We start from the raw sequence: 14916 nt of genomic DNA on the forward strand, positions 1-14916 counted from the left end.
GAGGGAAGTAGGGAAGAGGAGGAGAGGAAGTCCCTCGTGGCTACCTCGAGGGGAGGGCGGGACGGTGCCCGCGGGGACTCGGTCAAGAGGCGAGGGGTAGGCGGGTCTGGCGGGTCAGCCGAAGCGCAGAGGGTCACAGACCGCCAGGCGCGCTCTGCCCGCGGACCCCTCGCGGAAGGGGCGGGGGCGGGGCGCGTGCGCGGGGCCGCCGGCGGCGCGCGCGGGGGGCGGGGTGGGGCGGTGTGCGGTGACCCCGGCCGGCGCGAGGCTGCGGCGCGCGCGGGGAGCTGAGCGGGGCGCGCGCGCGCAAGGGAGCGCGCGCAGGCGGGCGCGCGCCGGGGGGGCTGCCCCGGGGCGGCCCCCCCACGTCGGGGCGCGGCAGGCGGCGGCGGCGGGAGCGCGTCCCGTCCCGGTCCCGAGGAGCTGCCGCCGCCGCCGCCGCCGCTCGCCAACATGGCGGACCTAGAGGCCGTGCTGGCCGATGTCAGCTACCTGATGGCGATGGAGAAGAGCAAGGCGACCCCGGCCGCCCGCGCCAGCAAGAGGATCGTCCTGCCGGAGCCCAGGTACCGGCTCTCCGTGCCGCCCTCCCGCGCCGCCGCCCTCCGCGGCCGCCAGCGACCCCCTGCGTCCTGGAGGGTCGGGCGCTCAGCGGCTGCTGCCCCTCGGCCGGCGACCTAGGGGAGCCGGCGCTGCGGGGCTGGCGTCGCGGTTCCCATCTCTGAAATGGGGCAGCGGAGGGCTGTTTGGGGGAACTCGGGGAGAGAGCGCCGCAAAGTGCCCGGCGCGCATCGAGCGCCCCAGCAAGGGGCTGTTAGGATGTGGTCGTGACTTCGCTGGACCAGCTCCATACCTTTCGCCCCTTTCTGTCCCATCCCTGTCCATCCTTTTGGCCTCATCTCTATGTTGCTCCTAGTTCCATCGCTGTGGTTCCCTCCTGCCCCATCCCTGTCTCTTCGTCCAGCCCGATTCCTGTCCCTCTTGCCCCTCCCCTTCTGCCCCATCTTTATGGTCCCCCTCTGCCCTATGCCTGTCATTCCCATGTGCTCCATCCTGGACGTCCCTCCCCTGGTTCCTGCTGTCCCCCTTTCCAACTCCGTTCTCTCTTCAGCTCCCTCTGGGAGCCTTAGCTGGGGCATATTGCCTTTTGTCCCAGGTACTGAAACTGCAGTTGTCAGTGCTTGCTCCGCTTACGATCCATTAGCCTAGTCAGCTTCCTACCCTCCTTTCCTTTCCCCTTTGTGTCCCAGTAATAAGTGGATTGTGACCCACTCATTTTTCTTTTTAGTGCTGAGCGTGTCACCTGAGCTGCTTGCCTCAACTTAAAAATCTCCTGGTGGCACTTTGTTAAAAGATTGAAATAAGATTCGCTTAAAAATGCACATTGAATGGATCGTTTCAGACAGGAATTTGTTGTTTAAATGAATTGGCAAGGGACATACCAGGTTGTAATTTTATCTTGAAAATGATTTATTTTTGCTGAGCTAGTGAAAGACTTCACTAGTTCACATCCTTAGCACAACCCCAGAAAAGATCATTCATCAGGTTAATAGTGAGTTTCTAATAGTGTATCTAAGCATTAGGGTTGGATTTCTCCCCAGCTTCTTTCCTAATTAACACCGTTATGAGTTGTACAGCGAATGTGTCTTGACAATAAAAAGCTCTTGGTGGAATTGGTGATAAATAGAGGCATCTACTTTATGGTGAATTTGAAGCGATGCAATTTTGTAAAATATTGAAGTCAACACCAAAACTGTTCTCCATTAGAAAGCATCAGTCAGTTCTTCAAGCTTTAGACACTCAAGATTGCTTCAGTGTTACCTCGGTACAAGAAAAAATTCTTTTGATGCTAAGTGATCTCCAGATTATTTTTACAAGTCCATTTACAAGTCCATTTCTACGATATAGAAAATATCAGCCCCCTTGAATTATTTGTTGTGAAAAGCCAAACGTGTCAATGAATACGTGCTTGCTAGATATTGTTGGCTTGCTGGCCCTTCTTAGCCCATGCATCTTGTTGGTTGGGAGTGCTCTTTGATAAGCAGTGCCAAGCAGTGAAAATCGGGAAGAGTGCAGCCCTTTTGGAGTATTGTGAAATTGACACTCCTGTTCCAGACTTTACCATGTTTGAAGCTCATTGAAAAATCAGTGCTGTTTAAAATTTCTGGCGAGTGGGAAACTAAAACAAGAACCCCCAAATCAAACCTGAATGTCATTAAAAAAAACCCAAAACCCTGCATTTCTCTAAATGTGGTATAAAATGCTTAATTCCTTTATCTCCTGTTTTTCCTACTCTTCTTAAAGGGCAGGGATCCCTAAATATTTAGTTTCTATATCTAAAATCAACAAATCTTAACTCATGTGGAGGTATTTTTGGGGGGGGCAGGGGTGCGATATATGATATTACTAAAATTGGGAACTTCTGTTCTTTTTTTTCTTGGTGTTTCGAACTTAATGTGACTTCTGCTTTTTTAGTGTTCTCTTAAGAACGTACTTATATGCTTGGAGTATTTACTTCCTTGTATAAATGCCTTTGTTTTCCTTGATATTCTTTAGTAATACTTTTTTCTTTTAAGGCAGAATTAGTGTCTGTGAGCATATTTCTTATGCCATTTTAGAAATGAGAAATATCAACAGGAGAGTAATTTTAGGAAACAGCGCTTTGGTAATTGTTATTCTGTGTTGCTATTTTTTTATTTTTTAAATCCACTCTCGAATTAGGCCATTGGAACCTCCTCCAGGGATTTTAATTTGTTTTGTATTTATCTCCCCTGGCTTTGGCTTTAGTTTTGTAATGTGGCCATTTACGTAGTAACAGCCACTCCTTGTCCTGTATTAGGATTCTGTTACATTGAGATTATCAGATAAAACGTCTTGCAATTTTTTTCTACTATTGGATGACAGTTAGTGGCCTACCTGCTCGATTTTGGGGCGGGGATGGAAGGTTAGGGGATTTCTAGATAGGGTATGAAAGTTAATTTCATGTTAAAATGGCTCATCATAGTGACTCAAAAAGACTAGTGTGATTTCACTCTTTTGGTAAAGGTTACTGGCCAAATGTTTCCTGATGAGAATTTCTATTTCAACTTTATTTTAGAGTGATCCATGTGATCACCAATCTTTGATATTCTTGAAAAAGATGTTTAGATTTGTATTTTTAGTATAGAAATGAGAAGCATAAACTTTGCCACTGGCTTACCTCTAATGACTTTTTATTTCCAGCTAATTATTTGAAGTCACTAGGGTGTTCCGTGTGCTTCCTTATTTTAGTTACTTTGCCTTTTCCATGGTTTTACACAGAAAAGCAACAGAACTAAACATTATCTAGCTAATTTAAATGAAACGATGGGGCTGCAGTCCCCTTCCATTAGGGGAGAATCTCGGAAAATGGAACATTCTGCCCAGGGGAGATGTTACTTCTCTGAGATAGCAAGAGGCAACCATTTTGTTATGTTGACACATTATTCAATTAATGAACGAATGAGTGTAAATCCTGTAAAAGCTGACTGTTTGTTCACGTTATATAGCTGCTTTAGTTTACTGAAACATTTGTTGAGCTAATGAAGCTGATAATGGGATCTATTGGGAAGAGTAAACTGATCCAAGGACTCACTGTGCAGACCCAGTTAAAAACACGAGCATTCAGACATGCATGCAGTTGTTTTGTGCCATGTTAGAAAAGAAATATTTTTATTTAATAGGGTCTGATTCATAAGCCAAGGCCTACAGAGGGTCAGCATCTTAAGTAAGGCCTGGAATGATCAAGACGGCTTTTACTTTAGGCTCACTACTTTAAACTTTTTCAAACAGAATTAAATTTGGTTGACTTGAGCTCACACATGGTTGAAAGAAGCTGAGTAACATGAAACTCATCTTTCCCCTGGAGTGTCATTTCTGCTTAGTGGACATTGAGAATTTTGGGTCATCAGTTACAAAGCTTGTCCTTTCAAAGTATTCACAAAATTGATAGGAAGTTCTGAAAATGACATTTTAAAGATGTATTTTTTTCACTTCCCAGGAGCATTTAGACAGCCCTTAAGGACGTTTGCGATATCGTTTATTACATTAATTCACTAAATAGTTGTAAAGCCATTTCTCTGAGCCAGGCATAAGGATGCTGTGATAAACCTGACCACAGCCCTTTCCTTCAAGGGGCTTACAGTTTAGTGGGAAAAACATGAGGAGCTGGGCCAAGAAAGATGTTTACTTTTAAGCACAGTTGTTTGAAGATTTTGTTTAACCATGGTGAAACATTTGGATGGCTTTTATTCTGTATCGAGAGAACACATTATTTTTGCTAATTGTTTTACATTAATTTGTTAATTATTCCCTTTGAAGAGCTGTCTAGCCAGAATATATACGGTAATGTGGTAGTTTGCTCTTCCTGTTTGTAAAACTGTATATGTAAATTATCTTGAAAAGTAGCTCAGTATTCTTTCATGAAAATGGAATTTCTTCAGTAATTTCCCAAACTCCCATCAGTGAATGAATGATTGGTGGATAACTTGAAATATTTTCTCTGTTTTGTTTGTATGGTATTCTGTGACTGCAGTCTCTGTGCCCCCAGCCTAACTTTTTGAACTGAAAAGTCAATGTTGAAAGAAAGAATAAACTTCAGGAAAAAAGTATTTTTTTTTTATTGTTTATGAGAGTATTTTTATGTATAAAGTGACGGTGTTCTTGCTTCTTTTTCACTGAAGTACAGATTCAAAATGTAATTAGTTCTGACCTTTCAGTTATTATTTCATTCTCGATTAAAGTAATTTACGCCAGTGACTTGAAGATGTAAGTGTTGAATGTAGGTGTCAATTCTTAGAAATAGCTGTTCTAGTGCAATCAATTTTGGACCTAGAATCTGCCCAAGTCAAGCATGGTGCAGTGCTTTGAATTGCCAGCCCATTAAATCTCTGAGGTACAGGCAGTCCCATCTTTTATACGCAGTGTGTTCTGAGAGACAGCCTCTTGAAAGTGCCTCCTCATCACACTGAATTTGGCCTTGCCAAACATCTGTTTGGACAAGGCCGGGAACTTTTGGATCAGGTACCAAGGCTTGCTTGCAGAAGGGAAATCTAGGTCTTCATCAGTCGGTGGGTGGCCAGCAGAGTTGAAAATGCAGAATTGTGGGGAACAGGACGCCTGGGGTCCCCATAGCCCTGACAAGGGAAAGAGACCTTTAACTTCCATGAAGTGCAATACGATAACTACCACTGAGAGCTTTCTTTCTGCCAGGCAGTGTGCAGAATTAGTGCACTTGATCTCCAGTGTTGTCACGTAAGTAGCATCAGCCTCATTTAACTGAAGGAGCAGGTGCTCAGGGAGGTTAAGGAACTCTGCCCAGGTGACAGCTGAACTTGGCCGAGGTTTCTCTGAATCTTGCTTCTTTCCACCTTGTTGTGCCCTCTCACCAAAATGAATAATGAACACCCTCATTTCTTATTTTGCAAGGAATGGAAGAAGTAGCAATACTTTTTTGTTCGGGGGAGATTTTTCAGGCCGTCTCAATCTGCTGCTGCCAGTGCAGCATATGAAAAGTCAGGACTGCCCATAGAGACTGATAGAGAGCAGCTGATCCTCTGGGACCTGTGATAACGGTAATTATGACTAAGTGGATATGCAGTTTGTTCCTTATTTCCCACGAGGAGCTTGAGGGTTAAATGCCTGTTCCGTTTAACACAAGAAGCACAATCTTGCTGCTGCTAATGAGAAATTGTATAACAGACCGCCTCACCCTGCTAGCCTTCAAACAATATTTTTACCACTTAGAGAAAAAGGGCGGCTGAGGTTACCCCCCAGAAATCTCCATTTCTGGGAAAAAGGTAGCAGGGGCAAAACAATGTTTTTTGGCTTTATTTGCAATAAAAATCACTCTCCATTCAGATAACCTTCCTTTGTTAATAAAACTATGTATCTGAAGGCTGCTTTTAGGTGAAAATGTATTCTGTGCACATGATGGTCTTGTCTGGCCTTATCCTTCTCTGGGCATTGGCAGTGGGGAAATGGAAATGATTAACTTGGCAACTTTTACTTTATTATTGTTGAATCATTTGTAATTTGCATGCTAATGAGGCTAGATGCCCGGGACCTGCCTCTGCTTCTCTTATTTCTCACTTCTTTATTTTTCTCTATTTTTATCATTGATTAGAAGTTAGAACCCCTGGGCCTTTTTTGATTGCTAGCGGAGTCTAAAATGCAGGAGAAGTATTTTGGCTCCTCATATCCTATAAATGTTTATTCTAATTTGGGAAGTCTTCTTTTGGGTCATTTATGCTTCAGCTTCAGTATGGAGCATTAGCATATTGCAATGCTCTCTATATAGGACATTATAGGAAAAGCCCATTGGAGATACAGAGACAATATTTTTCATATATTTTGTGATTGGTGGTTTGTAACAGTCAGCCTTGCCCCACCCTTGGGCCTGTACTCTTGTTTGCTACCATTTCCTTCTTTCAGGGTCTCGGGAGTAGGAAAAGGTGATTATATGAAAGTAGCCAGGCCAGACCTTCATCCTTAGTGAACCTGAAAGTCAGCTGTCATCGCTGGCTCCTTATTTTCCTATGCCCTCCCTGCTATACTATGCCATACTGGAATAAAAAAGAAAGTTCTAGTTTAGGAAGCAGGATATATGGACCTGAAACCACTGGCTACTTGTAAGTCCTCAGTAAGTCACTTAAATTCTCTGTATTCAATTTCTTCATCTGATAGCTATTCATTTCTGATCCTAAAATGTCTCAATAAAAATTTCGGACTCTCGTGAGCATTTTCTATCCATGCAATATATAACAGGAGAGAACACTAATTTCAAATACAGATAACTCAAGAGAAAGTGATTGGAAGAAATAGTAAAAGACGATTTTTCTTTTAATTACACCATGGGTGGTGGTTGTTGGGATTATATGCAGTACCAGATGTAATACCTTTAGAAAGTACAAAATAGTAGCAGATATAAAGCACTATTTCATGGAGACCCTTGTGCCGTGTTCTCTGAGGGGCAGGTTCTGGAGGCAGGACTTCTGAAAAGTTGAATTGTTGACGGAGAAGTGAACAAATATTGACCCTTAGACCCATAAGCAGGTGAATTTCTGGGATTTACTGTTTTCTTCTTCTAGCTCTGTCGTGGCTATGTGTCTAGAACCTTCTACATATGGTGCCTCACTTGGTTCTTTTTCTTTCTTTCTTCCCTCCCCCCATTTCTGCCTGCCTGCCTTCCTTCATTCCATCTATCATCCACTTGTCATCCATCCATCCATCTATCCATCTGGCTCTGGGCTTTGTTGACTTCGGTACATAAGAGTTCACAAGCATGCTACTCTTACATATAGAGAACTAAGCAATTAGGAGTGTCGACTCATTCTTTGGAGGTTTGTTGCTTCAGTAAGTTGAATGAAAAAATCATAATCTAAAAGCAGCCGGCTTCAGTGTGTTGAGCATACATAAAGTGATTCATTTTTGCCTTCCTTAGACATTAACAGATTATGTATTACTAACATGGCATTGTAGTATCTCATGTTTGAAAAGGTCTTGGAGGGCGTCCAGTCTAGTCATGCATTAGATGGGTGACTTTCCTCTCTAACATCCAGCCAGGGTCTTCTTTGAGGAGCATCTTTGGAAGCTCTGTGGTGTTTGAAAGCTCTCTTGTAAATCACTCTGTGCATCGATCTCTTACTGTTGTTTTGTAGTCAAGCAAAACAAGTTTAATCCCTCTGCAAAGTGACAGGTTTTCAAATATTTGAAGGCAGCTAGCCTAGCCCATAATGGCTTTCATAGAGAGCCATCCCCAGGTCCTTTAGTCATTCCTCATCCTACCAAAGCCTGCATTCTGCTCTGTGGAATCTACGCTCATCAGCCTGAATGTGACCTGTTACGTCAGAATATTAAAATTCATGAAGACTAAAAAGATATCTTTAAAATTACTATAGTTAATTTAGTGATGGCAAAATTAGTAATAGATTCTATTTCGAGTGTGTGATCAAGTCCCTCTGAAGTTCCATTATAGGGAGAAACTTTTTGGTTCCTCAAATGATTTAGAATTTGTTTACAGAAGTTTGATTAGTGCGTCCATTAGTGAGAATCTGGAGTCTAGGCATGTATAGATGATGCTAGCGACTGCCATTTGCTGAGTGCTAAGTTGGTGCTAGGCTCTGTATCATTTTTAGATAATTATGGGCTAAAATATTTTAGGAAGAACGTGAACTTCAGTTGTGTGGAAAAGTTTCTTGTGAGAATTTTAGGGTTTATGTTTCATATATTCAAAAATTTATAGCTTCGTTAACTAGGGAAGGCAGCAAGTTTCTTTATTTTAAGCAACACAGCTTTCCTGAATAACATGCTCTCTGTATTTGTGCTTTGTGTAATTAAGTCAGTCCATTGCTCTTTATTATCTTATCTAGAAAGATAACTTTGGTTATGTTTTGAGGTTATTTCTTCTAAATTTTCTGTATCTGTATTGCTGTAAGGGTTTAAGTTAAAAATGAACTATCAGTTATATGAGAAGGCATTTACACAGCAGTTAAATACTGCAGACTTCGTTTTGCATTGTGAATGCCTAAGGCTGTGATGACATTTTAAGCGTATCTTCTTTTAAAAACATGAGGCTTTTGCTTTTTAGTGGTGGGGGTTGGAGGGCCATCCTCCAGTTAGAAATGGAACTAATCCCAACGGATAAGGTCATGGAACTTTAATACATATCTTTAATGGATCCTACTTTTTTCAACTACATTTGCTATTTCTTATATTACAATGATGCCTTAACTGGGAATGGAATTATGCAGCGACTCTTGTCATGACGGCATTAAGTAGAGAGTCAAGTTTTTGGGCTCTTTGTTTTCAGTTTAGGACTTGCTTCCTTCTTTTTTGTTTTTAGCAGCAGTGGAAGAAAGCTTATGATTTATGCAAAATATTCCCATCTAGAATTGGTCTAGAAGGGAAAGGTGTTTTCTGCATAAGAGCAGTTTAAAAGAGCAGTTTCTACGTAATGAATGAGAGTATACTTATGGCAGTGACCCCCTCAAAACAAAACAAAACAAAACAACTGAGAGTTTTGTGGTTAGGGAATTCTTAGAGTTTAATCATTTGGTTCATTGTTTATTTTATTTATTTTATTTTATTCTATGTGGAAAACAGCTAGTATCTCTGTGTTTCTGTACTTTAAATAAAGTGAACTGCTTTATGGGGGCAGGGTGTTGGTGTTTCAAATTATTTTTTTAAAAAATTCATGATACTCTATAAGAAAAGCTTATTTTCCTTTGGCCATCTCATCCTGGGAAGGTTTAATGAGGTAGATATGGCAGTTTCTTCATAAGAAAGTAGAGTTTCAGGTTAAGAATTATGGTTATAGTTATCTCATGACTTTGTGGGGTATGATATACGATGGCAGCACAGACAGGAAAAGCAAGACACTTTTGAAGTGTCTCAGTGGTTCTCCTCTGTTAAAACGCCCTTTTCTTCCACCTGTAGGGAACTCTCCAGAACTGGGGTATAACTTGGATCAGTATTGAAATGACCATGATGGGAGATCAATGTCTTGGACATCTGGATATACCTATTTCATATTTCTGCCATAGATTTGAATTTAGAGCAAAAAATCCCCCACTAGTACTTTTATATAATACTTTATAGATTTATATGTATTAACAATTTTTAGTTTTTGCAATTGTCCTCTGTAGTAGGTAGACATTTAAAAAGGAAGAAATGTTACTGCAGACATGTCCATATGGAGATGCTGAGAGGTATATTTTGCCTATTTAGGGGGAAAACAGGCTCTCTCCTTAGACACTGGTGTCTCCTCTGTGCTCCTGGGGTGACCCTCTGCCCTTCAGCCTCAGAAACTATATTTTCTCACTGTACCTAGCATCTCTCTGTCTCTTATTGTGAAATCAATGTCAGTTTTCTTAGATGCTTAGATTCACATTTGTCTTCTTAGATGCTTCTTATTTTAAAATTAAAGACCCTTTGAAAATCCATGAAGCTAGAAACTCCCACTCCCTAAACCTCATTAACTCACATAGGAGATTATCTGGAAAACCAAACTGTAACTAGAATGTCAAATTTGCTACTTTACACTCAACACTAACTCTCCCAGGAGCTAGCTGCCCAAAGTCTAGGTAACCAGAGCATTCTATACTGTGAGTTGTCCCCTGGAAGTAGAGTGGCCCGCAGAAGGTGACACAACTGGCACAGGCCCATAATTGGGTGGGTCAGAAAGGTCTGGCCTCTGGGTGGTCTGCTCCAGTATCTGGGATCAAGTCCTTGCTCCATGGAGTGGCTTTATGCTGCATGTGGGATACTTGAATTCTCTGACAGTGAGTGGCTCCTGGGCTGACTTGTCCTTCCGTATTTCCATGGTTCCTGCTCTCACTGGTGGCCGTGGCAGGGCCTCCACTGGATTTGATGAAACTGAAGCCACAGCCAAGGCTAGCCTGCCCTAGAGCCTTTGACATTTTTCTGGCCTTTGTGTTATGTATTGATTTAAATTTTTTTTCTCAGGGCAAACTTTTTTCTTATTTTCAGATTCTTGGAAACAGCTCTATAATACTTATCAGAAAGAGGAAGTTCAGGTTCAGAGAGAAGCTCATTGCTCAAGGTCATATTGATATCAAAGGGCACAGTTGAGCCTCAGTCCACATTCTGAGCATTTTAATAGACACCTACAGACTGTCTTTGCCATGTAAATCATCTTAGAGAAGATTCTTAGATTTGGATAGAGGAACATTGTCAATTTCAGACATTTTCAAATTCAAACACAGTTTGAAAATTCATTGTCTTCATTCAGTAAAGGTTATCCACTGCAGGGATCTGATGATGTGTTCCAGTAGCTTACATATAATTTCACTGGAGACACTGGTAAATATGTGGATAATTCCGTAAAAGATCAGATGTCATAAATTTCATGTTTGATAATAGAATAGTTGTCAATAATGATGGCAAAGTTATAAATTGAGAAAAGCTACATGTCAAAGGTTCTTAATATTTTCTTACCCCAAACATCTTTTTGTAATTTCACATGCACCCTTATCATCTTAAAAAACACAATTAAAATTCTTCTCTCTCCCTGTCACTAAGTAAATGGGTCTCCTTGGCTTGAACATACTTGTCAGTGACTCTACATACAAAAAGGATTTTTTATGTTAAACTTGATAATGTTGTTAGTGGTAAATTCTAAGTTGTGATAGAAAATTAATGAAACAGTTTACATATTTAACCTTTACACGGAAAGGTGATTGAGATCATTGGGGTGGAGTTCAGTTTGACAGGAACATATGAACGAGCTTATTTACCACTCTCCTTCTTCACCTCGTGGTATGTGTTCAGCTTTGCCTTGCTAGTGATGTATCGATGAATCTCAGTTATTTGAACTGCTGCATGATATGCCATAAAACCGTTATATACCTAACCCTGTGTTTATAATCACAAGTGCTATTGTACCTGTGTATCTGTGTCTGTGTGTATCTTTCTATGGAATAGATCTTAGAAGTAATTAAAAAAGGGACATTTTATATTTTGCTAGATGATGCCAAATTGTCCTCTATATTTTGAAGGATAAATAGAGCTGCATTCAGAAGTCCTAATGTTCTTGTTAGTTTAAAATTATTTCATATAGACCATTTAGGTACAGCTGGATAATAAGAATTAAGATTTGACATAAATGAAGAGATACATAAGTATAAGACAAAAGCTAAGTTAAAAACTCTGTAAGGTGAAATTTGAATTGGAAAGTCATTTTAAATTCGTGATTTTTTTTTTCTTTTCAAATATATGTATTTATTAGCTCCAACCATGGAAAAGCTGAGAAATAACTGTAGTTCCATTGCAGCAACGACATCTGACTCTAGGTGTGTGCAGGGGCTGGGCGAGATAAGCCTAGAACCTTTGTTCTCTGCTGTGTCGGAAAGCAAAGGAGCTATCCAAGAGCTGGGGTGGGCACCATACTTACAAATACAGAGGCTGGAAGAAGAAGTTCCCCTGGCTAAAGGCAGGACAATTTGAGCATCAAAAGAATATGGCTGCAATTGACTAAAGTACTCTGGATCTGTTCAAACCCTTGTGGTTGGCAGAGTAATGGCCCCCTAAAATGTCCATGCCCTAATCTCTAGAACTTGTGAATATGTTGTTACATGGCAAGAGGGTATTAAGGTTGCAGATGGAATTAAGGCAGCTAACATGATGACTTTAAGAGATGATCCTGGGTTATCTGGATGGGCCCAGTATATTGCAAGGAAGGCAGGAGAGCCAGTGTCAGAGTGACACAGCATAAGGAGTCGACCTGCCAGCACTGGCTTTGAGGATAGAATGGGGGCCATGGGCCAAGGAATGTGGGCGACTTCTAGAAGCTTGCAAGGGTAAGGAGATGGAGGCTCCCCAGAGCCTCCCCTAGGAACACAGCCCTGCTGGCACTTTGATGTTAGTCCATCCAGACCCACTTCAGGCTTCTGGCCTACACATCTGTAAGATAATACATTTCTGTTTCAAGCCTCCACGTTTGCAGTAAAATGTTATAGCAGCAATAGGAAACTAATGTACCCATGCTATCCATAGAAGAGGACCCCGAACAAACAGAGGAAAACGAAACTTCTTTTTGATCACCATACCAACTCTGTCTCTGAATAGTGGCAATCAAAAAGGTAAAGAATTCAGCACTTTTCTTGCCTTTCCTGTAATAACTACATTTTAGGGTAACCAAAAAGGCCTAGTTGATAGGGGATAATTCTTTTCAGAAGACAGCAAATGAATGTGGAAGGAATGATGGAATTATATAAGTGATTTTGCAACTCAATTGGTTTAGGCAAAGATCATCAGTGTGTGAAACCACTAAATGACATGTTTATGGGGGAATTTTAAAAGGAGAGATCAGCCTATCTCCAACTGAATTTTCTAAGTAATTTTCACATCAGTAGGAAGAAATAACTATGTGCCTCCTTAGGTGAGGCATTGTAGAGTACCAAGACCATCTAGTGTTTCTGGCCCCAAAAGAAATCAAGTCTTTAGAGGTCACTTTCCGCTCACAGGAAATATGGAGATAGAGGAACAAACAAGGAAGCAGATAAATCTGGAATGGGAGACATCCTTTGAGACTGCTGTCTTGGTTTCCTTAGTTAGTTGCTGGTCTGAAGATAAAAAGCTGGTAGTGGTGAGCGCTCTAGATTAAAGCAGATTTAAGGATGTAGCAATCTGATGACTATGTGATCTCGATCAGATCCTGATTCAAACCCACCAGCTGTACAAAATAAGATAATAGGAACTGGGTATTAGATCTTCAGAATTACTATTATTTCCAGGGGTGTGTTGAGAAGTGGCAGTGGAAGGAAAATGTAAGGAAAATGTCCACAATTTTTAGAAATGCAAACGGAAGTAAGTAGTAAGGGTAAAATGACATGCAGTTCGAGATTTGCTTTTAAAATGCTTTTAAACATGGAAGAAAAGTAGGGGAAAGGATAAAAGTAGCAAACTAAAATCTTGACAACTGCTATGAGATGCTGAATGATGGTTATAGGGGTTTATTATGCTGTGGTCTTTTGCATGTCTAAAAATTTTTATAACCGTTTTTAAAAACAATAGAGTAGTTGGTAGGCGTGAGGGTCACAACTATATTCTTGCAGGGCTGATGAAAACCTCAGTTGTCCCAATGTCATATGTAAGAGCACTGGTGACTTAGAATACAAATTCCTGCGACAGCTTCGTACACAAATGCAAAACGTATTGCAGCTCAAATAACTTGACCGAAGGGAGGAGGATATGTACTTTTGGAAACTGCATCAGATGACTCAAAAATAGACACCGATTAAAAAGATGGAGGTAGAGTTTTTATTTGCAACCAGTGAGTCCTGACTAATCTAAGTAGTGTAAACAGATTTACAACCTCTTGCCCTGAACGCTTATCATAGAAAGTTGAAGAAAAAACAAAAGATGCAAGAAAGCTGTACAAGAGAAAAAGCGTAGTAAGACATGAAACTTTAGAAAATTATATGCATTTACTCCGAGTACAAAAGACTTCACTGAACCTCACTCAGTCATGGATATCTATTAAATCATAGCTCTGTCGTTTAAATTTAGCAGAAAAAAAGAATAACGCATGCTATTTAAGATGACTTATCCTCCAAACATACTTTCCATGCAATGTAAGTCTCACTAAATTATTCTAACAACTTTCTGTTTTTAAATTATTTGATTATTAATTTGCCAAGACATTTCAGAATAATTTCTTTAAAATAAGTGTTTTCTAATGTGTTGCTCTAAACCAGAGCTTGCTAACTAATTACCAACTAGACCAGTATGAAGAAAAACAACACTTCATTAAGAGAAATCAAAGAAAACCTGGATACAGGGAGAGCTACAAGGTATTTCTAGATAGGAAGACTCAATACTGGGAGGATATCAGTTCTCTTCAAATTAATTCATAAATCCAAGGCAACCCCAATCAGGAACCAAACGTGAATTTTAAAGAACCTGGCAAGCTGATCCTCCATCTAGAAGAGAAAAATGGGCAAATATAATCATTAAGATTTTAAAGAAGTAAAATAATGGGTATCTTCTCTACCAAATATAAAACATTGCTGTAGCAGTTAAAACAGTGAGGTGTTGGTACAGGCATAGAGAGACACATAGTGGCACAGCATGCAAAGTCATGTGCATATGTCTATATTCATAAATAAAATTTGAATTTGGTTTGTGAATAAAGGTGGCATTTTAAGTCTGGGGGGAAAGGATGGTGTGCGATAGCCGGCCATCAAATAAAGTCGCAGTCCCTCCACATTGTATACAAAAATAAACTCCAGAGTGTTTAATGAGATAATTATAAAATATTACAAATAGAAAAACATGAGAGTATATTTTTTATTATTCTGGCCTCTCCCAAGCAAACCCAAAACCTGGAAACCATAAAGAAGATTAATAGGTATATGACACAAATGAAAAGTTTTATGT

The 14916-nt window shown here is 40.6% G+C and overlaps 1 protein-coding gene across 1 annotated transcript in view; it reads left to right on the forward strand.

Moving 5' to 3' along the window:
- Positions 1 to 371: 371 nt before the first annotated feature.
- The window catches only part of GRK3 (G protein-coupled receptor kinase 3), a 120649-nt gene continuing 106104 nt past the window's right edge, over positions 372 to 14916 (forward strand). The window contains exon 1 of the mRNA XM_039861994.1: positions 372 to 566. Within this exon, the coding sequence (XP_039717928.1) occupies positions 454 to 566 (113 nt within the window). The 5' untranslated portion in view covers positions 372 to 453. The remainder of the gene's footprint in view (positions 567 to 14916) is intronic.

Source organism: Pteropus medius, unplaced genomic scaffold (assembly GCF_902729225.1).
Source record: "Pteropus medius unplaced genomic scaffold, Ma_sr-lr_union100, whole genome shotgun sequence".
In the NCBI taxonomy this organism is placed as follows: Eukaryota; Metazoa; Chordata; class Mammalia; order Chiroptera; family Pteropodidae; genus Pteropus; species Pteropus medius.